The following is a 25,622-nucleotide window of genomic DNA, read 5'->3' on the forward strand; positions in this document are numbered from 1 at the left end:
AAACTCACCAGTTTTCTAACTCTGAAATACAGCTCTCACTTTCAAGTGCTTATCAGTCCCCTATTTTTGAGGGCTTACACGGTATTCGGGTTTCGAAAGTGACGGACATTTCTATTCCCTTGCCGTGACCATAGGATTGTTGCTAGTGACAAGCAGGTCTGGCTGCCACCTGTTTTTTGGGAGTGAGGAGCTCAATGAATATGCCTTTCTACACGCTAACCAAGTTTCCGTGGAGTTACAGCGCTAGCCAACAATAACCCTAATTCACCTACTGCTTTCCTTAAATTCATTTTGAGTATGCTTCCTGAAATGTTGGTGCAAAAAGATACGCGGCTCCATGCCATAGGCCATCCACTAACGTGTGTTGTCAGTTGTATCTTGTCTGACATTTGCCGAATGTGTTGTATAACAATTCCATCAATTCGAGCTGGTGTGTACCAGTCACCTGCGTCTGCACATGACAAGATTATTAGAAGGCAGGATGACTGATCAAAGAAGCTCTGAGGTAATTATATCTGGATTAATCATCAAGCTTACTCAAAGACGTCATTACTAAGCCAAAGGCTATGAAAGACATCTCAATTGCTATTTTTTCCATCTAATTTAATCAGTTATGTCAAACTATCCAATGGTGCAGAAATTATGAGAAAATGTTAATGTATTGTGAGGAGGCTTTTAGCGGTTCCGAGCTTCACCTACCGCATCAACTCAGTGGAATCTCAGACTGACCTGTCGGGAGTGTCGATAATCCTGATCGCTCGTACTCGCGGATAACAGGAGACAAGAAGAGAGGTTGGCTCTAAAGCTAACGGATTCGTAGGTGATAAACTACAACTACCCAATAAGGTAAGGCAAACTAAAAGCTGGGATGCGTGCTCCGGGTGATCTAGTGGTTCACGCCAAGGTTAGACTTATGTAGCTAATAGAGGTTAACCGAATTATGACCTTTAGAATGTCAATCACAACACAGGTATAGCGAAATAAATAGTTTCGTAATGGGCAAGTGTGGTGCAGCACGCTTTGCAGGCTGCTTGATTTCAACTGATTTGATATTTGGCTTTTCACTACCGCTTTAGGTTGTTAGATATCTGGCTTTATTTTGTTTATGTAACGATAGATGGTACTGATGTTGGTGGATGGGACACCGTGTTTTTGGAGTCGAGTCTGTTGCTTGTGTGGTAAGCTCAGTCATTGTGGGAAGATATTTATTTTGGTTAATGCACTCAAAAATTTCTAGCGGCTTTGTAAGATTGTGAAACCCAGGGCTGCAAGTGTTTTTATTCTTATAAATGTCCAGCAACAGCAATGGTCAGTGGAACGTGTCTCGCGAAAACGTTGGTACATATGAGGACCCTCTGACTATGAATACTGTGAAACTTTAGGGAAAGTTTTATATGAAACGTCATAGAGGTTGTTCGGTTGGAGCAAAATGTTCCTGCATACAAATCCCTGCAATCAGCTTACCACAAGCCATCGTATTTGGCGGCCTACTGTTCTACTCATTGCCTTTTTCAAGCTTTGAAGATCCACAAGGCACGAAATTCATGGGGACATTTCATCCCGTGGTAAGAGTAAGTCACAATAAATTATGCGCGAACGAATTGTGCAGTGCGTGCATGAGATCTTATTTGTCGCTTCGGTTTACGCCTCAGGAGGACATTCGACGTGTGAAAGCCTAGTCCTGCAACCTTGAACATTGTAGGCTCTACAACAATTGACCGCAGAAAATCAAATCTTCGAAAGCAGTCTTTAACTTCCGAATATACACTCGTTTGCAAACTAATTTAGCTTTTCGAGGGACTCACCTGGAACCCAGATGAGTCTCTCGTTTATGATGTTCTCAGACGGATTTTCAGCAACCTTATGAGTAGTACATTACAAAGATGTGCATGTACCGCGATTTCTCGAATATCGTAGCGACTGAAACATGAGGCGGCCTGGTGCAGCACATTCAGTTGTCTGGCTTGATCAACGGACCCTAAAATCTTTTATCGATGGGAAGGTGTGGAGAAAACTCAGTCTTTGGATTACCAGTTCGAATCGATCATATAAGCGGTACTTGCGTTGAGAAGTCATGAACGACTAATTAATTGGGTGATGTTCGCATCCCCCAAGATATTTACACTGCCACAAGCTCGACCTTAGTTTCTAAAGGGGCCTTATACGGATGGATGGAGGTTGTGATCAAAACGGCAATATTGGAGGCCATCTATGACACTTGCGGCTAAACAGATTAAACAGATTAAAAACCGAAAGAATTATGCTCCGATCACGACTGAACGAACGAACGCTTGAGTCCACCTCATCTCTCCATCAATAGTATTTAGTTGGGCCCACTCGTATTTTACCATTTACAGGTTTGGCCGTCGAAACCCTCTCATGGAACTGAGTCCCCTGGATCTTTGCAAGATTCACGCCCTGCAAACAAATTATCAACATGGGCTTTAACAAGACTTGACAGATTTTCTCATACCTCCAGGATTCGTTCGCAGCACTACTCAAGTTAATGTCGCTGTCATGCAGCCTTTTTTGGTGCGGGACGCTTTGCTGTGGATCATTTATTTGTGAGATACAGATACCATCCCGAGAAAAAACCACCCGGTTATCATCATTTTTGTCTTTCTTCAGGGATGAAGTGTATCATTCATTGCACTACATCTTTTCTCACTTTATTACAGTTTTCTGCAAAAGCCTTGCACATAATACATACGACAACTGCCAAATAAAATAAGCGTAAAACTGAAGTTGGTCAAAATCAGCATTTACTCAATGCTCAGGGACAGATTTTGTAATACCAATGAGAACGCTGGTATATTACTGATCTAGTAACACGATCCCTTTAAATCAGAAGGTTTCAAAAGAGGAACGTATCTTTTTCCTGCGTTCTGTAGTATTGGTCCCAATTTTCCACTGTCGTGCAGCAGTTGTATCTCCTTTGCTCCTCCGACGTGGGAGCCGTCAACGAACAGATGGGGCACCTGATGAAATTTTTCAACACGTTTGTCAGGAAATCATCTACGTGTATGCATTTGTAGACAAGGTGAATGTACACAGGTAAGTTTTTTCCACGATCACCATCGTCTTTGACGGCACAGTATCACTGCCCTGCAGTGATGCTTCGCTGTATACATATTTGTTTTCAGGGCAATGTTAACAATATCAAAGCATATGCCGGACAGTCTACACCTTAACAGCAAGTAATTTCGAAGTTTCTGGAAAAGTATGTGTTAAATACCGATGCTTGTGGCGCCACGATGATTTTAGTTTATTCTGTAGAAGTAATGAAAGAAGGAGAACAGGGACCGTTCTTGCCTATCCAAATGCTTCCAAGGTGCTCATGCCTAAAATCAATCGTTCAGCCATGAACAGCTGTTCACGAGATTCACACCATTCCGTCGTGAACTGAAGGGTTCCTTGAGTGATTTTCTCTATGCTACTTCTAGTTTGCCAGAAAAATGACGACTTCTGAAATTATAGTCGGGATTTCGTCCTGTAAGTGAGGTCATCTTTGGCTGATCTCTGGAGACTGTACACTCGCTTATCCTGACTGTAAGTAATTTGCATTACGTATTTCGCGAAACTTCCAGAAGAATGGGGAATTCTTTCCGCTGCATATGTAAAATTGAATGTCGGTGTGAATTCAGGATCCCTGCAATAAATTGCAGTTCTCCGACGACTGCTACAAACCCTTCGTTACTGGTAATCCTACGATTTTCCCTGGAACTTGTTTATACCGGCTCAGAATTTTAAGGCTTTACTAAAACATCACGGGTCGAATTAATTAAGGATTCGTTGGTCGGTGACACTTTAACGGCAACAGGCAAACCGATACGATATCAAAGGATGGAAATCACAGTGCACTTTTGAACAATTATTTCACTGGAACCGATAAACCTTTAGATCGTCATTTATAACTGATTAACCAAGGGAATGGCTGGTAACTTTGATACTCCTTCAGGGTTTGGTATTGTGGCTCAACTGTGGCTTAGCAACCTTAGGTGTTTATCATTCTTATAAAGTTTGGCATGGCGGATTATCCTGGAAAGTCTTGGTCAGGAGAAGACTTATGGATATACTAAGTAGAGTTTAGTAGTTCGTTTGCATACATCCAGTTGTTTGAAAGACTAGCCACCATACAAACACTCTTACTCATTCACCTAACTGACACAGTTTTGGCGCGCTATCATATTGATGTCTTCGTTAAATAAGATAACCAAACAAAAATCAGTGCTCTTGTCTCTGTATAAAATCTGATAACGTGCTCGCTTTTCCCGTTTACACTCGATTTAATAGCATTTTGCGTTACTGTCAGAGGAATGAAGAAGAAAATGAATGACTTGTGAGCATAAGTCACACAATCATTATAAGTAAGTTGACCAATGTAGAACTACATATAATCCTGAGGGTATTCCTTACTCGCTAGGATGATTTTCTCTGACCCGGTAGTTCGCAGAGCTTTGTAACAGTTCTTTTTTTGTTATTATCATTGTTTCCAACATTTGTTGATATCCTGTTAGCAGCTGACTCTGATGAAGTATATCAATGAGGAATTCGACTCAGTGATCCTGTTTGACCGTCGAGCTTCTCCAGGTGTTTGTCGTGCAGCGGGGAAACTTCTGGTATGTTTGTCCGTCGTGGTTGTCCTATGCAGCAAATAACCCTCCAGAGTGTGCTTTTCAGTGCCGTAGGCATGCATCATGGTGAAACACTGAGCAAAACCCCATTATATAATTTCCTAATGCACATCATTACAAAGTGCAAAAGTAGTGTACAAGCAGTTTTCTCGTATATCATCTCATGTTCACCTCACACGCTCTCTCGATGGAATAGGTTATAACTACGCACTTGAAAAGATTCACAATCCTCGTGCTTCATTGAAAACACTTATAAAGGGGGCGTTTCAGCCGATATCCTAAATATTTCTCAAGCGAGTTTGTAGTCAGACAGAAGGGATAATATTAAGTTGGGTCGAAGTTAGCAAATCAATTTAACTGTCGTATTCAGCTTCTGCGGTTTCAGACTACTGTTTCTTCGACGACGATGGTTACTGGCTCCATAGTTAAGAAACCTTATCCTACTTTAGTGTGCTCTACACACGCGCATCCATAAAGTCTAATACATCTACGAAACTAGATAAATATCATCAGTAACGAAATTCACTCTTTAAGTTCTGTTGTTCTACCGTCTCTAAAGTAGAGAAAATGGCTGAAACATTAGCTATTCCTCTACTGCTACCACAGTATTTCTGATTAAACAGATTAAAAACCGAAAGAATTATGCTCCGATCACGACTGAACGAACGAACGCTTGAGTCCACCTCATCTCTCCATCAATAGTATTTAGTTGGGCCCACTCGTATTTTACCATTTACAGGTTTGGCCTTCGAAACCCACTCATGGAACTGAGTCCCCTGGATCTTTGCAAGATTCACGCCCTACAAACAAATTATCAACATGGGCTTTAACAAGACTTGACAGATTTTCTCATACCTCCAGGATTCGTTCGCAGCACTACTCAAGTTAATGTCGCTGTCATGCAGCCTTTTTTGGTGCGGGACGCTTTGCTGTGGATCATTTATTTGTGAGATACAGATACCATCCCGAGAAAAAACCACCCGGTTATCATCATTTTTGTCTTTCCTCAGGGATGAAGTGTATCATTCATTGCACTACATCTTTTCTCACTTTATTACAGTTTTCTGCAAAAGCCTTGCACATAATACATACGACAACTGCCAAATAAAATAAGCGTAAAACTGAAGTTGGTCAAAATCAGCATTTACTCAATGCTCAGGGACAGATTTTGTAATACCAATGAGAACGCTGGTATATTACTGATCTAGTAACACGATCCCTTTAAATCAGAAGGTTTCAAAAGAGGAACGTATCTTTTTCCTGCGTTCTGTAGTATTGGTCCCAATTTTCCACTGTCGTGCAGCAGTTGTATCTCCTTTGCTCCTCCGACGTGGGAGCCGTCAACGAACAGATGGGGCACCTGATGAAATTTTTCAACACGTTTGTCAGGAAATCATCTACGTGTATGCATTTGTAGACAAGGTGAATGTACACAGGTAAGTTTTTTCCACGATCACCATCGTCTTTGACGGCACAGTATCACTGCCCTGCAGTGATGCTTCGCTGTATACATATTTGTTTTCAGGGCAATGTTAACAATATCAAAGCATATGCCGGACAGTCTACACCTTAACAGCAAGTAATTTCGAAGTTTCTGGAAAAGTATGTGTTAAATACCGATGCTTGTGGCGCCACGATGATTTTAGTTTATTCTGTAGAAGTAATGAAAGAAGGAGAACAGGGACCGTTCTTGCCTATCCAAATGCTTCCAAGGTGCTCATGCCTAAAATCAATCGTTCAGCCATGAACAGCTGTTCACGAGATTCACACCATTCCGTCGTGAACTGAAGGGTTCCTTGAGTGATTTTCTCTATGCTACTTCTAGTTTGCCAGAAAAATGACGACTTCTGAAATTATAGTCGGGATTTCGTCCTGTAAGTGAGGTCATCTTTGGCTGATCTCTGGAGACTGTACACTCGCTTATCCTGACTGTAAGTAATTTGCATTACGTATTTCGCGAAACTTCCAGAAGAATGGGGAATTCTTTCCGCTGCATATGTAAAATTGAATGTCGGTGTGAATTCAGGATCCCTGCAATAAATTGCAGTTCTCCGACGACTGCTACAAACCCTTCGTTACTGGTAATCCTACGATTTTCCCTGGAACTTGTTTATACCGGCTCAGAATTTTAAGGCTTTACTAAAACATCACGGGTCGAATTAATTAAGGATTCGTTGGTCGGTGACACTTTAACGGCAACAGGCAAACCGATACGATATCAAAGGATGGAAATCACAGTGCACTTTTGAACAATTATTTCACTGGAACCGATAAACCTTTAGATCGTCATTTATAACTGATTAACCAAGGGAATGGCTGGTAACTTTGATACTCCTTCAGGGTTTGGTATTGTGGCTCAACTGTGGCTTAGCAACCTTAGGTGTTTATCATTCTTATAAAGTTTGGCATGGCGGATTATCCTGGAAAGTCTTGGTCAGGAGAAGACTTATGGATATACTAAGTAGAGTTTAGTAGTTCGTTTGCATACATCCAGTTGTTTGAAAGACTAGCCACCATACAAACACTCTTACTCATTCACCTAACTGACACAGTTTTGGCGCGCTATCATATTGATGTCTTCGTTAAATAAGATAACCAAACAAAAATCAGTGCTCTTGTCTCTGTATAAAATCTGATAACGTGCTCGCTTTTCCCGTTTACACTCGATTTAATAGCATTTTGCGTTACTGTCAGAGGAATGAAGAAGAAAATGAATGACTTGTGAGCATAAGTCACACAATCATTATAAGTAAGTTGACCAATGTAGAACTACATATAATCCTGAGGGTATTCCTTACTCGCTAGGATGATTTTCTCTGACCCGGTAGTTCGCAGAGCTTTGTAACAGTTCTTTTTTTGTTATTATCATTGTTTCCAACATTTGTTGATATCCTGTTAGCAGCTGACTCTGATGAAGTATATCAATGAGGAATTCGACTCAGTGATCCTGTTTGACCGTCGAGCTTCTCCAGGTGTTTGTCGTGCAGCGGGGAAACTTCTGGTATGTTTGTCCGTCGTGGTTGTCCTATGCAGCAAATAACCCTCCAGAGTGTGCTTTTCAGTGCCGTAGGCATGCATCATGGTGAAACACTGAGCAAAACCCCATTATATAATTTCCTAATGCACATCATTACAAAGTGCAAAAGTAGTGTACAAGCAGTTTTCTCGTATATCATCTCATGTTCACCTCACACGCTCTCTCGATGGAATAGGTTATAACTACGCACTTGAAAAGATTCACAATCCTCGTGCTTCATTGAAAACACTTATAAAGGGGGCGTTTCAGCCGATATCCTAAATATTTCTCAAGCGAGTTTGTAGTCAGACAGAAGGGATAATATTAAGTTGGGTCGAAGTTAGCAAATCAATTTAACTGTCGTATTCAGCTTCTGCGGTTTCAGACTACTGTTTCTTCGACGACGATGGTTACTGGCTCCATAGTTAAGAAACCTTATCCTACTTTAGTGTGCTCTACACACGCGCATCCATAAAGTCTAATACATCTACGAAACTAGATAAATATCATCAGTAACGAAATTCACTCTTTAAGTTCTGTTGTTCTACCGTCTCTAAAGTAGAGAAAATGGCTGAAACATTAGCTATTCCTCTACTGCTACCACAGTATTTCTGATTAAACAGATTAAAAACCGAAAGAATTATGCTCCGATCACGACTGAACGAACGAACGCTTGAGTCCACCTCATCTCTCCATCAATAGTATTTAGTTGGGCCCACTCGTATTTTACCATTTACAGGTTTGGCCTTCGAAACCCACTCATGGAACTGAGTCCCCTGGATCTTTGCAAGATTCACGCCCTACAAACAAATTATCAACATGGGCTTTAACAAGACTTGACAGATTTTCTCATACCTCCAGGATTCGTTCGCAGCACTACTCAAGTTAATGTCGCTGTCATGCAGCCTTTTTTGGTGCGGGACGCTTTGCTGTGGATCATTTATTTGTGAGATACAGATACCATCCCGAGAAAAAACCACCCGGTTATCATCATTTTTGTCTTTCCTCAGGGATGAAGTGTATCATTCATTGCACTACATCTTTTCTCACTTTATTACAGTTTTCTGCAAAAGCCTTGCACATAATACATACGACAACTGCCAAATAAAATAAGCGTAAAACTGAAGTTGGTCAAAATCAGCATTTACTCAATGCTCAGGGACAGATTTTGTAATACCAATGAGAACGCTGGTATATTACTGATCTAGTAACACGATCCCTTTAAATCAGAAGGTTTCAAAAGAGGAACGTATCTTTTTCCTGCGTTCTGTAGTATTGGTCCCAATTTTCCACTGTCGTGCAGCAGTTGTATCTCCTTTGCTCCTCCGACGTGGGAGCCGTCAACGAACAGATGGGGCACCTGATGAAATTTTTCAACACGTTTGTCAGGAAATCATCTACGTGTATGCATTTGTAGACAAGGTGAATGTACACAGGTAAGTTTTTTCCACGATCACCATCGTCTTTGACGGCACAGTATCACTGCCCTGCAGTGATGCTTCGCTGTATACATATTTGTTTTCAGGGCAATGTTAACAATATCAAAGCATATGCCGGACAGTCTACACCTTAACAGCAAGTAATTTCGAAGTTTCTGGAAAAGTATGTGTTAAATACCGATGCTTGTGGCGCCACGATGATTTTAGTTTATTCTGTAGAAGTAATGAAAGAAGGAGAACAGGGACCGTTCTTGCCTATCCAAATGCTTCCAAGGTGCTCATGCCTAAAATCAATCGTTCAGCCATGAACAGCTGTTCACGAGATTCACACCATTCCGTCGTGAACTGAAGGGTTCCTTGAGTGATTTTCTCTATGCTACTTCTAGTTTGCCAGAAAAATGACGACTTCTGAAATTATAGTCGGGATTTCGTCCTGTAAGTGAGGTCATCTTTGGCTGATCTCTGGAGACTGTACACTCGCTTATCCTGACTGTAAGTAATTTGCATTACGTATTTCGCGAAACTTCCAGAAGAATGGGGAATTCTTTCCGCTGCATATGTAAAATTGAATGTCGGTGTGAATTCAGGATCCCTGCAATAAATTGCAGTTCTCCGACGACTGCTACAAACCCTTCGTTACTGGTAATCCTACGATTTTCCCTGGAACTTGTTTATACCGGCTCAGAATTTTAAGGCTTTACTAAAACATCACGGGTCGAATTAATTAAGGATTCGTTGGTCGGTGACACTTTAACGGCAACAGGCAAACCGATACGATATCAAAGGATGGAAATCACAGTGCACTTTTGAACAATTATTTCACTGGAACCGATAAACCTTTAGATCGTCATTTATAACTGATTAACCAAGGGAATGGCTGGTAACTTTGATACTCCTTCAGGGTTTGGTATTGTGGCTCAACTGTGGCTTAGCAACCTTAGGTGTTTATCATTCTTATAAAGTTTGGCATGGCGGATTATCCTGGAAAGTCTTGGTCAGGAGAAGACTTATGGATATACTAAGTAGAGTTTAGTAGTTCGTTTGCATACATCCAGTTGTTTGAAAGACTAGCCACCATACAAACACTCTTACTCATTCACCTAACTGACACAGTTTTGGCGCGCTATCATATTGATGTCTTCGTTAAATAAGATAACCAAACAAAAATCAGTGCTCTTGTCTCTGTATAAAATCTGATAACGTGCTCGCTTTTCCCGTTTACACTCGATTTAATAGCATTTTGCGTTACTGTCAGAGGAATGAAGAAGAAAATGAATGACTTGTGAGCATAAGTCACACAATCATTATAAGTAAGTTGACCAATGTAGAACTACATATAATCCTGAGGGTATTCCTTACTCGCTAGGATGATTTTCTCTGACCCGGTAGTTCGCAGAGCTTTGTAACAGTTCTTTTTTTGTTATTATCATTGTTTCCAACATTTGTTGATATCCTGTTAGCAGCTGACTCTGATGAAGTATATCAATGAGGAATTCGACTCAGTGATCCTGTTTGACCGTCGAGCTTCTCCAGGTGTTTGTCGTGCAGCGGGGAAACTTCTGGTATGTTTGTCCGTCGTGGTTGTCCTATGCAGCAAATAACCCTCCAGAGTGTGCTTTTCAGTGCCGTAGGCATGCATCATGGTGAAACACTGAGCAAAACCCCATTATATAATTTCCTAATGCACATCATTACAAAGTGCAAAAGTAGTGTACAAGCAGTTTTCTCGTATATCATCTCATGTTCACCTCACACGCTCTCTCGATGGAATAGGTTATAACTACGCACTTGAAAAGATTCACAATCCTCGTGCTTCATTGAAAACACTTATAAAGGGGGCGTTTCAGCCGATATCCTAAATATTTCTCAAGCGAGTTTGTAGTCAGACAGAAGGGATAATATTAAGTTGGGTCGAAGTTAGCAAATCAATTTAACTGTCGTATTCAGCTTCTGCGGTTTCAGACTACTGTTTCTTCGACGACGATGGTTACTGGCTCCATAGTTAAGAAACCTTATCCTACTTTAGTGTGCTCTACACACGCGCATCCATAAAGTCTAATACATCTACGAAACTAGATAAATATCATCAGTAACGAAATTCACTCTTTAAGTTCTGTTGTTCTACCGTCTCTAAAGTAGAGAAAATGGCTGAAACATTAGCTATTCCTCTACTGCTACCACAGTATTTCTGATTAAACAGATTAAAAACCGAAAGAATTATGCTCCGATCACGACTGAACGAACGAACGCTTGAGTCCACCTCATCTCTCCATCAATAGTATTTAGTTGGGCCCACTCGTATTTTACCATTTACAGGTTTGGCCTTCGAAACCCACTCATGGAACTGAGTCCCCTGGATCTTTGCAAGATTCACGCCCTACAAACAAATTATCAACATGGGCTTTAACAAGACTTGACAGATTTTCTCATACCTCCAGGATTCGTTCGCAGCACTACTCAAGTTAATGTCGCTGTCATGCAGCCTTTTTTGGTGCGGGACGCTTTGCTGTGGATCATTTATTTGTGAGATACAGATACCATCCCGAGAAAAAACCACCCGGTTATCATCATTTTTGTCTTTCCTCAGGGATGAAGTGTATCATTCATTGCACTACATCTTTTCTCACTTTATTACAGTTTTCTGCAAAAGCCTTGCACATAATACATACGACAACTGCCAAATAAAATAAGCGTAAAACTGAAGTTGGTCAAAATCAGCATTTACTCAATGCTCAGGGACAGATTTTGTAATACCAATGAGAACGCTGGTATATTACTGATCTAGTAACACGATCCCTTTAAATCAGAAGGTTTCAAAAGAGGAACGTATCTTTTTCCTGCGTTCTGTAGTATTGGTCCCAATTTTCCACTGTCGTGCAGCAGTTGTATCTCCTTTGCTCCTCCGACGTGGGAGCCGTCAACGAACAGATGGGGCACCTGATGAAATTTTTCAACACGTTTGTCAGGAAATCATCTACGTGTATGCATTTGTAGACAAGGTGAATGTACACAGGTAAGTTTTTTCCACGATCACCATCGTCTTTGACGGCACAGTATCACTGCCCTGCAGTGATGCTTCGCTGTATACATATTTGTTTTCAGGGCAATGTTAACAATATCAAAGCATATGCCGGACAGTCTACACCTTAACAGCAAGTAATTTCGAAGTTTCTGGAAAAGTATGTGTTAAATACCGATGCTTGTGGCGCCACGATGATTTTAGTTTATTCTGTAGAAGTAATGAAAGAAGGAGAACAGGGACCGTTCTTGCCTATCCAAATGCTTCCAAGGTGCTCATGCCTAAAATCAATCGTTCAGCCATGAACAGCTGTTCACGAGATTCACACCATTCCGTCGTGAACTGAAGGGTTCCTTGAGTGATTTTCTCTATGCTACTTCTAGTTTGCCAGAAAAATGACGACTTCTGAAATTATAGTCGGGATTTCGTCCTGTAAGTGAGGTCATCTTTGGCTGATCTCTGGAGACTGTACACTCGCTTATCCTGACTGTAAGTAATTTGCATTACGTATTTCGCGAAACTTCCAGAAGAATGGGGAATTCTTTCCGCTGCATATGTAAAATTGAATGTCGGTGTGAATTCAGGATCCCTGCAATAAATTGCAGTTCTCCGACGACTGCTACAAACCCTTCGTTACTGGTAATCCTACGATTTTCCCTGGAACTTGTTTATACCGGCTCAGAATTTTAAGGCTTTACTAAAACATCACGGGTCGAATTAATTAAGGATTCGTTGGTCGGTGACACTTTAACGGCAACAGGCAAACCGATACGATATCAAAGGATGGAAATCACAGTGCACTTTTGAACAATTATTTCACTGGAACCGATAAACCTTTAGATCGTCATTTATAACTGATTAACCAAGGGAATGGCTGGTAACTTTGATACTCCTTCAGGGTTTGGTATTGTGGCTCAACTGTGGCTTAGCAACCTTAGGTGTTTATCATTCTTATAAAGTTTGGCATGGCGGATTATCCTGGAAAGTCTTGGTCAGGAGAAGACTTATGGATATACTAAGTAGAGTTTAGTAGTTCGTTTGCATACATCCAGTTGTTTGAAAGACTAGCCACCATACAAACACTCTTACTCATTCACCTAACTGACACAGTTTTGGCGCGCTATCATATTGATGTCTTCGTTAAATAAGATAACCAAACAAAAATCAGTGCTCTTGTCTCTGTATAAAATCTGATAACGTGCTCGCTTTTCCCGTTTACACTCGATTTAATAGCATTTTGCGTTACTGTCAGAGGAATGAAGAAGAAAATGAATGACTTGTGAGCATAAGTCACACAATCATTATAAGTAAGTTGACCAATGTAGAACTACATATAATCCTGAGGGTATTCCTTACTCGCTAGGATGATTTTCTCTGACCCGGTAGTTCGCAGAGCTTTGTAACAGTTCTTTTTTTGTTATTATCATTGTTTCCAACATTTGTTGATATCCTGTTAGCAGCTGACTCTGATGAAGTATATCAATGAGGAATTCGACTCAGTGATCCTGTTTGACCGTCGAGCTTCTCCAGGTGTTTGTCGTGCAGCGGGGAAACTTCTGGTATGTTTGTCCGTCGTGGTTGTCCTATGCAGCAAATAACCCTCCAGAGTGTGCTTTTCAGTGCCGTAGGCATGCATCATGGTGAAACACTGAGCAAAACCCCATTATATAATTTCCTAATGCACATCATTACAAAGTGCAAAAGTAGTGTACAAGCAGTTTTCTCGTATATCATCTCATGTTCACCTCACACGCTCTCTCGATGGAATAGGTTATAACTACGCACTTGAAAAGATTCACAATCCTCGTGCTTCATTGAAAACACTTATAAAGGGGGCGTTTCAGCCGATATCCTAAATATTTCTCAAGCGAGTTTGTAGTCAGACAGAAGGGATAATATTAAGTTGGGTCGAAGTTAGCAAATCAATTTAACTGTCGTATTCAGCTTCTGCGGTTTCAGACTACTGTTTCTTCGACGACGATGGTTACTGGCTCCATAGTTAAGAAACCTTATCCTACTTTAGTGTGCTCTACACACGCGCATCCATAAAGTCTAATACATCTACGAAACTAGATAAATATCATCAGTAACGAAATTCACTCTTTAAGTTCTGTTGTTCTACCGTCTCTAAAGTAGAGAAAATGGCTGAAACATTAGCTATTCCTCTACTGCTACCACAGTATTTCTGGCTTTCTGATTGTTATGTGACCTCTGGTAAATTTAATGGGCCGCGAATGATCTTTCATACGAGGTGTATGATCGCGCTGGAGCTATGTGTTACATACTTTACTTGCACACTCCACATGAGGAGAGAAATGGTATTCCTCTACTGCTACCACAGTATTTCTGGCTTTCTGATTGTTATGTGACCTCTGGTAAATTTAATGGCCCGCGAATGATCTTTCATACGAGGTGTATGATCGCGCTGGAGCTATGTGTTACATACTTTACTTGCACACTCCACATGAGGTAGAGAAATGGTATAAAACCTGGTGTTGAAGAGTTCTCAAACGCAGCGCACGAATCCAAATTGCAGCATTACCAGGCATAAAACACTAAACTGAGTACTCCAGTTCTTCCTGAATTATATTTCTCTGGACTTTCTCCACGACTCTAGTCAAGCAGACAGTTCCGACCGTCCAGAAATCGGGGAGAAAGAATGTGAAATTTCTGAAAGACAAGTGGTTAACCACCACTGCTGATGGGCACCCAGAGGTTTTATTGAGGTACAAATTTATTTTGAGTCCACTGGATGATGCTGATTCTGATGACAGTAGAAAATAATAAGCATGATGATGAGAAGGTAAAAAATCTCTATTGGGCCCAACATTGAAACTTTTGGTTCGTCCCCACGGATATGTTTGCAGTGCGACATTGTTAAACTCACGCCATCTGTTTCTTTACCGGCTAATGTAATTCTCTGTCCCTCACACCATTGAATTATGATACTCCTCAGCGAATCAAATGTCTTAGATATCTCCATGTAGACGGGATCTATCTCAATTATCTTCAGATCTTTGGTTCATCCTCTTACTACTAAAAATTGATTAGTAGGACAGGATATTTTGACTTGTTATGTGCTACTCCAGGAACATTATTTTGCATCGTTCCAAGTTTGTGTCCGAATATTCTCTGCAATGGATTTCACAAATATGGAGAGCACTGTAGAAATGGCTAGCAGTTGGCGGGGCCGGGCTATCAGCCCCTTCGTAGAGTGGCGTGATATTCGTTTGCCCCCACTGTGAATGGAACGTTGCTAAAGCCAGAAGGCTCCGGAAAAACTGAGGCGGCGATGTCGCCATATCTTCGTGAATCTAGGACGCATCTTTTCCATACCGACCGCGGTTTCCCCTGAAGGTTCTGAATTCATGTTTCAAAGCTCCTGTAGTGAGCGTCTTGTAGCTCAAATGATGGGATGCATGGAAAATACGCATTTTCTTATGGTTTTAGGGCGCAGTGACACACAGGTAGGGGTTTTAGTGTGTCTGGCGCGCTGCTCAAAAAGCCCGTTTAGCCATCCTCATTGTGAAGCGGAGGTTTGTTTTGCCTGACATTCCTCAGTGAGCTGGCATATCAATAAAGAATTTTTGAGTTTGCTGGAAACTGTGTGGGAAGCGGGAGCTCGAAATGTCTCGGTATTTAACTCGAGGGCCTATTTGTCAGAAAGCCCCTTGTTCCTTGCGCTTCTACGCGTGGCAAGGCAGCCAGGCACCGAAAGTGCGTTACAGTAGAATGATCAATGGTACGGAAAGAGGTAGTTGTGTGGCCTCTCCTCTTTGAGTACAAGTGGGGTGCAGTTTAACTATTCTGGTTCAAGGTATTAAAAGATACTTTTGTAGTCCACAAGTACAGTCAAGTTTCACCACTCATTTTCGTATCTTGCGGCAGATACCGCTTTTTGGTCCACTGAGACAACAGCTTAATATTTTCTCCGAGTGCGTTAATTAGGATAGTGATCCAAGGCTTTTCAAATTCTCTGACAACGGCGCCTGAAAAAAGTCCAAGTTATTAGAGTGCACTATTCTCTGCTGCGATGAAAGATGACTATTGATCTGAAAAGCTCCAAAAATACAGTCAAATATGGTTAAGTGCTGTCAATGACAGCGAAATGACAGTTTTTGAATGGTTCTATGACTATAATTGACCACAAAACGGCAACATCTTGTCTATTATAGTCGTTTGCTTTGAGCTTGCTTATAACTCGTGACTTACTTGCCGATTACGATATATCAGCTTGTGCCATAGATACGTTTCAATTACTCCACAATCCTTTCTTGATTCGATATACAATACTTCATAATTGTCAGGCTTTTTGCTGTTTAGCTTATAACCGCTGAGTATACCTTCGACGGCTTTGCAAACTGGACAGCCTTCCTTGGAAATTAAGAGCACTGGACGCTGTTTTAATTTTGCTTCGATGAAATCGGCTGTGTGCATAACTCGTATTCCCGCCGTTTCGTTACCACGGCAACCAGTATGATTCAGTCACTTGGTTCACGCATTTATGTGGAGCGAGGGAGCAGTGGTTTTGATTTTTCCTGCCTCTGGTTTACATAGAGTTCGTCCTATTGCCGGTTGGTTACAAATGCCTCAGAGTGCAGCACATGGGAAACGTAGTGAGAGCAGTGGTCTGACTACTCTGTGTGGAGTGCTGGCAACGTAGAGATAATACTTTTTGCGGATCCAATAAATGTGAGTATCTCTCTATACCCGCGCTAATGTCTGGGTCACAAGGTATCACAGGGAACATCGTGGCGTCCCTAATTCAACATTGTCTGTATTAAGAGCTCGTGTTTCCGGAACTAATTAACACAAGTTAGCACAGTGACGGTCCAGGTAGGTGACACTGGAAGCCGTATATTCAATATGTGAATGAGTGAAGAGCCCATCCGGCTGGAAAGACAAGATGCTAAAGCCCAGTGAGGCCACTTCATTGCTTCATGCGTCCGGTCAAGCTCGCTTATCCAGCAGGAAACTTTTGCCCCCCTTCTGTGGTCCTAATGAAGCTGAACTAGATGGTGCTGTGGATGATGTCATCGCAGTGACGTCACTAAGGTGGGATGTTGTTGCCTCCAAGTGGAACACGCACTTACTTACGTCTTAAGTGAATGAGGTTTGGTCGGCAAGTGTTTGACCGTCGATCAAATGAATATTGGATACGGATGTAACGGTGGCTACTACTGATGAGGCATACGAGTAATATGTTTCCTCGTAATTCCGCTTCGCGTCTCTTGAAAAGAGATCTATTACGGGATTTGTGGATCGCTTTGTAGCACTTGCTTGCATTTGAGGAACAGTCCGGGAAAGTTCGGGGAGACGCGTTCAAGGAGAAGATGGGCATCCAGTTTTGTAAACAAGATGCGTATAAGAAATTTGCTCTCATGTCCAATAGTCTGTAACTGTTAAGTTGGCGTTTTCTAATAATTATTTATTATGCATCTTGTTATTATTATGCATCTTGTATACAAAACTGGATGCCCATCTTCTCCTTGAACGCGTCTCCCCGAACTTTTCCGGACTGTTCCTCAAATGCAAGCAAGTGCTGCAAAGCGATCCACATATCCCGTAATAGATCTCTTTTCAAGAGACGCGAAGCGGAATTACGAGGAAACATATTACTCGCATGCCTCATTGCAGTGAAAGCCTTCTACCCTTCATCTGGTGCCGTGACCAGGATAAGGATGAAGATCACGTGGTCACAGCTCTTTATGAGTGGGGATATTGGACCTTTCCGGAGGATGCGGAGGCTCTCGGACGGGGTGACGCCCGAGGTTATTTGGAGGCGCTGAAGACCCCCCTCAGAGTCCGGGCGACGGCTGCCGTGGATGCGGCCAGAAGAGGCCCTTGGAAGATGGACTTGGCCACCACGAAGGAAGGCCTTGCAGCGGAGTTCGACACGCCGGCCGACCGCCAGGAGGCTACGAGGTGGTTCAAGACGCCCGGGATGGCACCTGGATCTGACCCGAGCGTGTTTATCCCTGGCCTGTAACAACCATTGATTCGCGCTTTGCCGGGGCTGGACGGAGTGTCGCGCCATCATTCGCTGTCCAACCCATTCATCGGAGGATTGAAGCCGGCGCTTAGTGCCCAGTTGTGGTTGGCTAGAGTGACTAGCCGGTTGCGTATGGAGGAGCTGGTGCATTCGGCACGGGAATCGGCCAAGGCACCACTGGCCACGTTCCAGTCACGGGAGAACAAGGATGGTTCAACAGTGAACGAACTGCAGACTAGAGTGGACTAACTCGCGGAACAGCTTGCAGTCAGAAAGACGGAATCGCGGAGGCGCGATCAAACGGGTCGGTGCTGCAAGTGTGGCAGGCCGAACCACTGGAGGATACAAAGTCATCGTACCTGAACACCTGTACATAATTAAAATTTGGGTTACTTCTCAATTATAAAATTGTGTGATAACTTCACCAAGGTCTATATAGGAAAGGCGGCCAGGAAACTACACATTAGGGGCGGACAGCACATTAGCAAAATAAACAGGCCACCGAGAAAGGCAGATGAATATGAAGCTTTAATGAAAGACTCGGCGATTGTGGAACACGCTCTGGACACATGACATAGAATGGATCTAGAAAATGTTGAGGTTTTGTGGCGAGGACTACAGTCCACGTCACACAGACTGATCGCCGAGGCGGTGAAGTCGCCACGCATCCCTGTGTTAACAAGCGTGTAGAGAACGGTTCTGGATTAGTCGGAATGGCACATGTTGGCGTGCGTTCATCAGAAAGAAGAGTGGTCATCATCTGAATTCCACCTGACCTCAACTCCCCTCAAATTACATTGTCGGAGCACTCACAACCCCACAAAAACCAGGGAAAATCTACCGGTTGCACTTGAGGTGAATCATCAAGTGAAGCACCATGAAGTGAAGGACTGACGATCCAACCCCTATAAGAATAATTTGAAATCTCCCCAATCCACCAGAGCAAAATTTTGACAACTTCACCAACCGACAAGAGCCGTTAAGTGACACCCAACGCGGATCTGGTGTGATAATCTGAAGAGGACTGACTTGCTGATTGGTTCACCCTCTGTCTCATAACATGGCCCATTTGGTGACTTGCTCATTGGCCTGATGGAGCTATTGTGTCAAAAGTGAAACGTTGTCCAAATGCAAACTACCGATTAGATTACTTCTCATTTCCCAGGTCGGTTGCGATTAGCGCAGTGACGCAGGATATCATGCAAGCCATTATCGGGGTAGACCGAAGACGGAGTTATGCTTGATTGGTATAGGAGCAGGAGAATCGCTGAGCCGGAGAGGGAACCAAGCTGAATGCAGACCGTACGCGCTAGCCTTGAGGGCAGTGGGTGGATGTCGATCTAAGATTGATGGATTGTCAGTGCACTCTATACGTCTAGGCAACAAGTCTGTGCAGCAAGCGTTCCTGACGTGCCCAGATGTAGAGCAAACAAAAGGGGACAGATTTTCTCAAGAGGGCAGATTTCGTAGTTGACCTGAACCAGTAAAATATAGTGACAAGTTATGCGGCAGGGAAGCTTAAAAGTCATCCGAGAACTGCCATGAGTGTGCTACATATCTGAAACCACCCTTCCTGCAACGTACCGTCAGTACAGCCCGTGGTCGAGGAACATTCCAAACTGTCCACGGGCGATGAGGATCCGCTTGGCTTCTGCCCGTAGACTGAACACGAAATTTTCCTCTCATCAGAACGCTTTCGACCTAATGTCCACCATCCACTGAAGCTCCATCAACAGGAGGACGATCGTAGACAAATTCAGGAGAGATGTTGAAGAATGGCACAATTAAAAAGCCAGTAGTTCATACAACTCTGCCTTTGTGCTTGCAAGGAAGGTGAACGGAAAATACAGGTTTTGCTTGGATTTCCGGCGCTTGAATGAGCTAACCGTAAATAGGGTTGTAGCTGTGTCTTCGGTTGCGGAAATTTTCGTTTCCTTCCAGCATTCCCGATTTTTCACTGTTCGAATTGCGTTCCGCATACAGACAACTATCCTTCGACGCCTAGGACCGGGAGGGAGCGGCGTTTACGGTTGGGGACGCCCAAAATCAAGTAAGTCGAATGCCGTTTGGTTTGTCTGGAGCACCATTCACATTCAGCCGCATGATGCTTCGTTTAACGAAGGGACTACACAATGGTGCAGTGTGCGGAGACGACATCGTTGTGCGCGGCAATTCGAAACCAGAACACGCAGTTCACTTGATGGCTGTATTGAAACGGATCCGGGAGGCTGGCCTGCGGGCAAATGAGGCCAAAACAAAACTCTCGCGGATTTCGGTGACACTGCTGGAGCATAAATTGGTTCATGGAGAAATAAGCCTACTGCCAGAAAATTTGGCAAAGGTCGAGGAGTGTACTTTTCCCAGTTCAAACCGGTATTCACGGCAGTTTCTTGGACGAGCAGCATACTACAGCCGGTTTGTTAAGGATTTCAACACAATCGCTGCGCCACTGCACGACTTGATCGTGCAAAATCGGAATTTGAATGGACTGAGGAAGCGCATGAGGCCTTCGATCGTATCAAAGCGTGGATGATAGATCAGTAACCGACCCTCAAATTGCCCAGGGTCGAAGAGAAGCTTACTGGTGCAACGGACGCTAGTGATCGCGGTATCGGCGCAGTCCTAAAGCGGAGGAATGGAGTTATCAAATATGCCTGTCATGTCCCGACTAACGCTGAACAGAATTACTCGACCACTGAGAAAAATGTTTAGCAATCGTCTAGGCGCAAGATAGGTGTAGGCCATATTTGTTTTGGACAAATTTAATGTCGAAACCGATCACAGAACTCTGGAGTGGATCAGGGCCACCAGAGATCCTCGCGGGAAGCTCGCACCCTGGACACTCCGGTTGCAAGAGTACGATTTACCTTCTGGCATGTGCCAGGGAAGGACAACCACTTGCTTGATTGGTTATCAAGACCAGAGGCTGAAGATGAGATCCCCAGGATCATGACTGGGGCCAATGGCCTCGTCGTTCAACTAGATCCCGGAATGTTGGTACAACTCCAACGGGAGCATCACACGTTACGGAAGGTTGCAGCCGCCTTGTCGGATGGAAGGAGCATTGAAAACGGAGAGGGAGACAAGGAACTAGAAGCGTTCCACAGTCACTTTATCGACTGAGGCCGAATGAAGCTGGCATAATTTCCTGGAACACCACTGATCCAGATGTTGTGCTGCCCGTGACACCTCGCGTCTTGAGACGGAATTTCATCGTTGAATGCCATGAGATGGCACACACAGGGTGCACCAAGACATACGACCTACTTCGGCAGAGGGCCTACTGGCCCGGGATGAGAAATTAGGTCGTGGATTATGTAGTGTCCTGTGAGCGATGTCAACTAATTAATGAAAGGAGCAACCTATCCCATGGAACCTATTCCTTCTCGGATATCGGCGAGTTGTGGTCATTTGACATCATATTCCCCTTTCCGGTGACAACCAGTGGGAATCAATACATCGTGACAATGACAGAACACCTGTTGCGATGGATTGAGGCGGAAGCCGTGCCCAATCAGCGGGCGACGACGATCAGCGGAGTGGCAATGCATCACATAGTGGCCAACCATGGGGTGCAAAAAGTGATCCTAACGGATCAGTGGCCCTGTTTTGAGAGCAAATAGTTCAGGTCTTGCTTGCGGAATCTGGGCATCAGACGGCTAGGGACGGCACCATACCACCCGCAAACAAATGGTCTAAACGAACGTAATAACCGAATGATCAAGGAGTGACTGACGGTCGAAGGTGGTAAGTGTGAAGTGAACTTGCCAGTGGTGTTTCTAACTCATCGTGCTTCCATACAACCAACCACAAGCAAGTCCCTCTTTATACTGATGTAGGGTCAGCATCCGCGCTTTCCCGTTGAACAGGGAGTTGGGTCCTTGCCCGAAACACGCTTGTCTACAGAGGAGCTAGAGGAGGAAAGCAGGAGAGCTTGAGAAAACTTAACCACCATTCAGGAAAGGACTAGGCAGAAAACAGCAAGTAGAAGGGCACAAGCGTTCCCCATAGGCGTGAGGATCAAGTGGAAGGATCATCAGAATCCCGGAAGGGGGCCGCGGAAGCTAGACATTTCATGGCAAGTGGAAGGATCATCAGAATCCCGGAAGGGTCGGAGTGGGGCCGCGGAAGCTAGACATTTCATGGCCAGGGCCCTTTGTCACTACCGGACGCCGGGGCAACGTCTATACAATTCACGGCGGTCGGGGATCAAAAAGAGTAAATGGAACACGGTTTCGTAAGTGGTAAGTTACCCACGGAAAGCGGCTAAACAAACCCGCTGCTAGAGCCAACCTGGAGAGGATAAAAGGACTTCAGCGGCAGGCGAACGAAATTATAGGGGAATGATGTGTAACGATGGCTTGTAGTGTCTGTAATCCGTTGTCACATTTACCGTTCTTCCTGAACTTCAGCCACACTTTGTAACTGTCGTTCACATTTTATCATGACGTTTGTTTTAATGTTACGAATACACAATTTTACGGTGCGACCTGCTGACTTCTTGCTGAACGAGTGTATTTACGCTCCGTTGAACTGTTTGTTGACTGCTGAGCCAGTGGGACCAAATCTCTGTGTTTGTGTCAACTGTTGAACGTCACAATAAATCCCTGTGACATTTTTTTAGCGTGAATAATTTTCCAACCGTGGAATATATCACGCACGCGGAACCATCTGTGGGAAATTCCGCCAAGTGAATATTTCCTTTCACAGCCAGTTACTGCATTTGGATCGGTGCAGTGAACTATTGGATCTACGCACCCGTGAGTCCCCATTTGACTACTCATTCCTTTCCTATTGTGATTTTGTGACTTTGTATTGGTTACGTTGCTTGTTAATTTATCCGAGCCCGCTGATAAGGTCCTAGTCCGCCACAGGCTAATACTGATGGGGCATGCGAGTGGTACGTTTTATCCGATTATGCTTCACGTCTTTTGAAAAGCAAGACCCATTACGGAATTTGTGGAGTTGATTTGTAGTGTTTGCTTGTATCTGTGTAACGGTCGATGAATATCCAGCGCGCTTCGATCAGTTGACAAACCCAGTCAACGATGGCGCCAATGCCAGCTGACCTAGAATGTAAGGGCCGCCAAGTCCGCATCGGAGCACGAGCTCCATGCCATGTTGTGCGATCTCGCTCGGTTCTTTTGTGACAAACGACACTGCGTTGTGGCGGACTGAAGGCATCACAGCACCCTCCGCATGGTGAAGCTACGTACTGTTTGTCCGATTGGCTGGTTTGCGCCTGGTTTCCGGTACTGGAATGTGCTCTTCTAAGTCACACCTAATATTGTCAAGGCATAACTACGGCCGGCCTCTTACCAATTTGATCTTCACATGAACATCCCCATAAAAAAGAAAATTTTGAGTAAAATTAGGCTTGACGGGTTTCAATTGGAGTTTCTCAAGGCTCTGTTATGGAACCACTTCTGTTTATGATCTACGCAGACGATGTACCAAATGCTCTTTGAAGTCCAGGTCTACGTTTTGTAGGCGACTTGAAATCCTGGGTTTCAAATGACAGTGAACTCCAAATGGATATAGACTTTTCAGTTAGTGGCCGTTGGCCTAGACCCTACTTTGAACGATGAACAGTGCGTCAAAATGTCAATCAGAGGGGACTCAGTGATCTCCTTTTTCATGTATGGACGGGACGAACCGGAAGACGTCACGGGGATAAACGCCTAAAAATTTGCTATCTGGCTCATGAACAGTGCGTCAAAATGTCAATCAGAGGGGACTCAGTGATCTCCTTTTTCATGTATGGACGGGACGAACCGGAAGACGTCACGGGGATAAACGCCTAAAAATTTGCATATCTGGCTCTCTTCAAACATGTCCTTCTTACTTACCATGTGAAATCGTCTCAGAACGCATTCACCATTTTACGTATGACTCGACTCATCTTCTTTTTTATTATTTTCATGGACCTGTAGTGGTTAACGGCCCTATGGAGTCTCTAGTGAACTGAACAAATTACTGGTGTAAGCCAGATACAAAGTCACAAAGAGAAAAATACAAGTAAATCTTGACTCACAGTTCAAAATAGGAGATTCCGTAGTTCCGTATTCCGTTGAACCACCACACAAAGAATAGTTCTATCTTCCTGGTATCCCAGATCTCCGGTGATCGAAATATTATTCCACAAGTGCGAATATATTAGTCCAGCGTTTGTAGCTGAAATGTTTGTTCACGTTTAGTGTTAGCAGCGGTCAGATATAGCTAACCGGCGGTCACAACAACAGTCACTCAGCAGAAGTCTCAAAGTCACGTTGGAGCCAACGCGCGGCGGTAGCGGTTGTATTTCAGTAAAACAAACTTTTGTACAGCGATGTGACTGGTAATGATGGGAAAAAAGATGATACTGAGCATGAAAAAGAGCAGTTTACAAGTGCTACAGACCTACGAATACGCCTTGGAATCTATGCTAGATCGCTTCTTGAATATGCCAACCAAGTTTTTTACTCAGGATGCACGCAGGACGTAACCCCTATTGAGCGTGTCTAACGACCTGCCACGAAAATGGTTGCCTGCCCTAAATCTGTGAACTTTGATATGTGTCTCACGGTTTTTGGTATTTTCCCCCTAACGTGTCGTCGCACCTAAGGAGACCTAATACCTACTTATGTCCTATTTGAACAATGTTTGGCTGGCAGGTTTTCACCGTTTACCCAGTCTACACATGGCGGGGCCATGGCAAGTTTTCCAAGCTCACTTTTGTTGGAAAACAATTTTTCCAACATAGGCAGGTTGGAGCGTAGAATAACTTTCTTCCGACGATTGCCCACGCACATCCATTACGCAGCTCAAGGCAATTTCAGAGACCTTTTATGCGAGCACTTGCGCTGGCAAGCTTACTGCTTTTCATCGACAACTTAAAGACCAGTGTTACGCGTTTTCTCTTGTTCTTTTCAGGTGGATATCAGCCAGTGAACGGCAAGAAGAAGGTTTAGGTTTCTTCTGTCGATTTGTTCTACCCACGTACCCGCGCTGGAACAGTATGGAAAATTGTTAAATAATCTTAGTTCCAAGCCTAGCGCTAATGGTTTTGCTATCTTGCACGAGATAACGGGTGTCTCTGAAATCTAACACCCAGCAGTTGCTGAGTTCTATTGAGTTAGGGCGTCCAACTAAAGTTACCTAAATCGTGCACCAATCCACCAAAACTGATTGGGCAGGGCGCACAGTTGGCGTTTATCTATAGTGCTTTCTAGTGAGCTACCAGCCACGCATATGGTACCCAACGACAGAACAGTTCTACGATTTCTTCAGAGTATCGGCTTTTACACGGCGGAATCTTGCGGACATTCGCATTTCATAGGTTTACGGGATGTACTGCGTATTTATCTGCTCTACTGGGCGACACTTTTAAGACAGCCCATATGGTTCTGAGGCCTCCTGTGATCTAAAATGTCCTGAAAATTATGACACCATTCTCAACTGCTCCTTGATTGCCTAAAATGGCACCAGCACATGAGAAAACGGAGAGGTCCCTCCATTTCATTTGTGGAATCCTGTGTTACGT

General features: G+C 43.5%; 1 protein-coding gene across 1 annotated transcript; it reads right to left on the reverse strand.

The window, feature by feature from the left end:
* Positions 1–2,587: 2,587 nt before the first annotated feature.
* On the reverse strand, positions 2,588–16,561 carry T265_13052 (hypothetical protein; the record flags this gene model as incomplete). The annotated part of the gene is made up of 2 exons (XM_009166896.1): positions 2,588–2,978; positions 16,321–16,561. The coding sequence occupies 2 exons, from the start codon at positions 16,543–16,545 to the stop codon at positions 2,823–2,825; spliced, it is 381 nt and encodes a 126-aa protein (XP_009165160.1).
* Between the last annotated feature and the right edge of the window lie 9,061 nt (positions 16,562–25,622).

This window comes from Opisthorchis viverrini (genome assembly GCF_000715545.1).
Source record: "Opisthorchis viverrini unplaced genomic scaffold opera_v5_31, whole genome shotgun sequence".
In the NCBI taxonomy this organism is placed as follows: Eukaryota; Metazoa; Platyhelminthes; class Trematoda; order Opisthorchiida; family Opisthorchiidae; genus Opisthorchis; species Opisthorchis viverrini.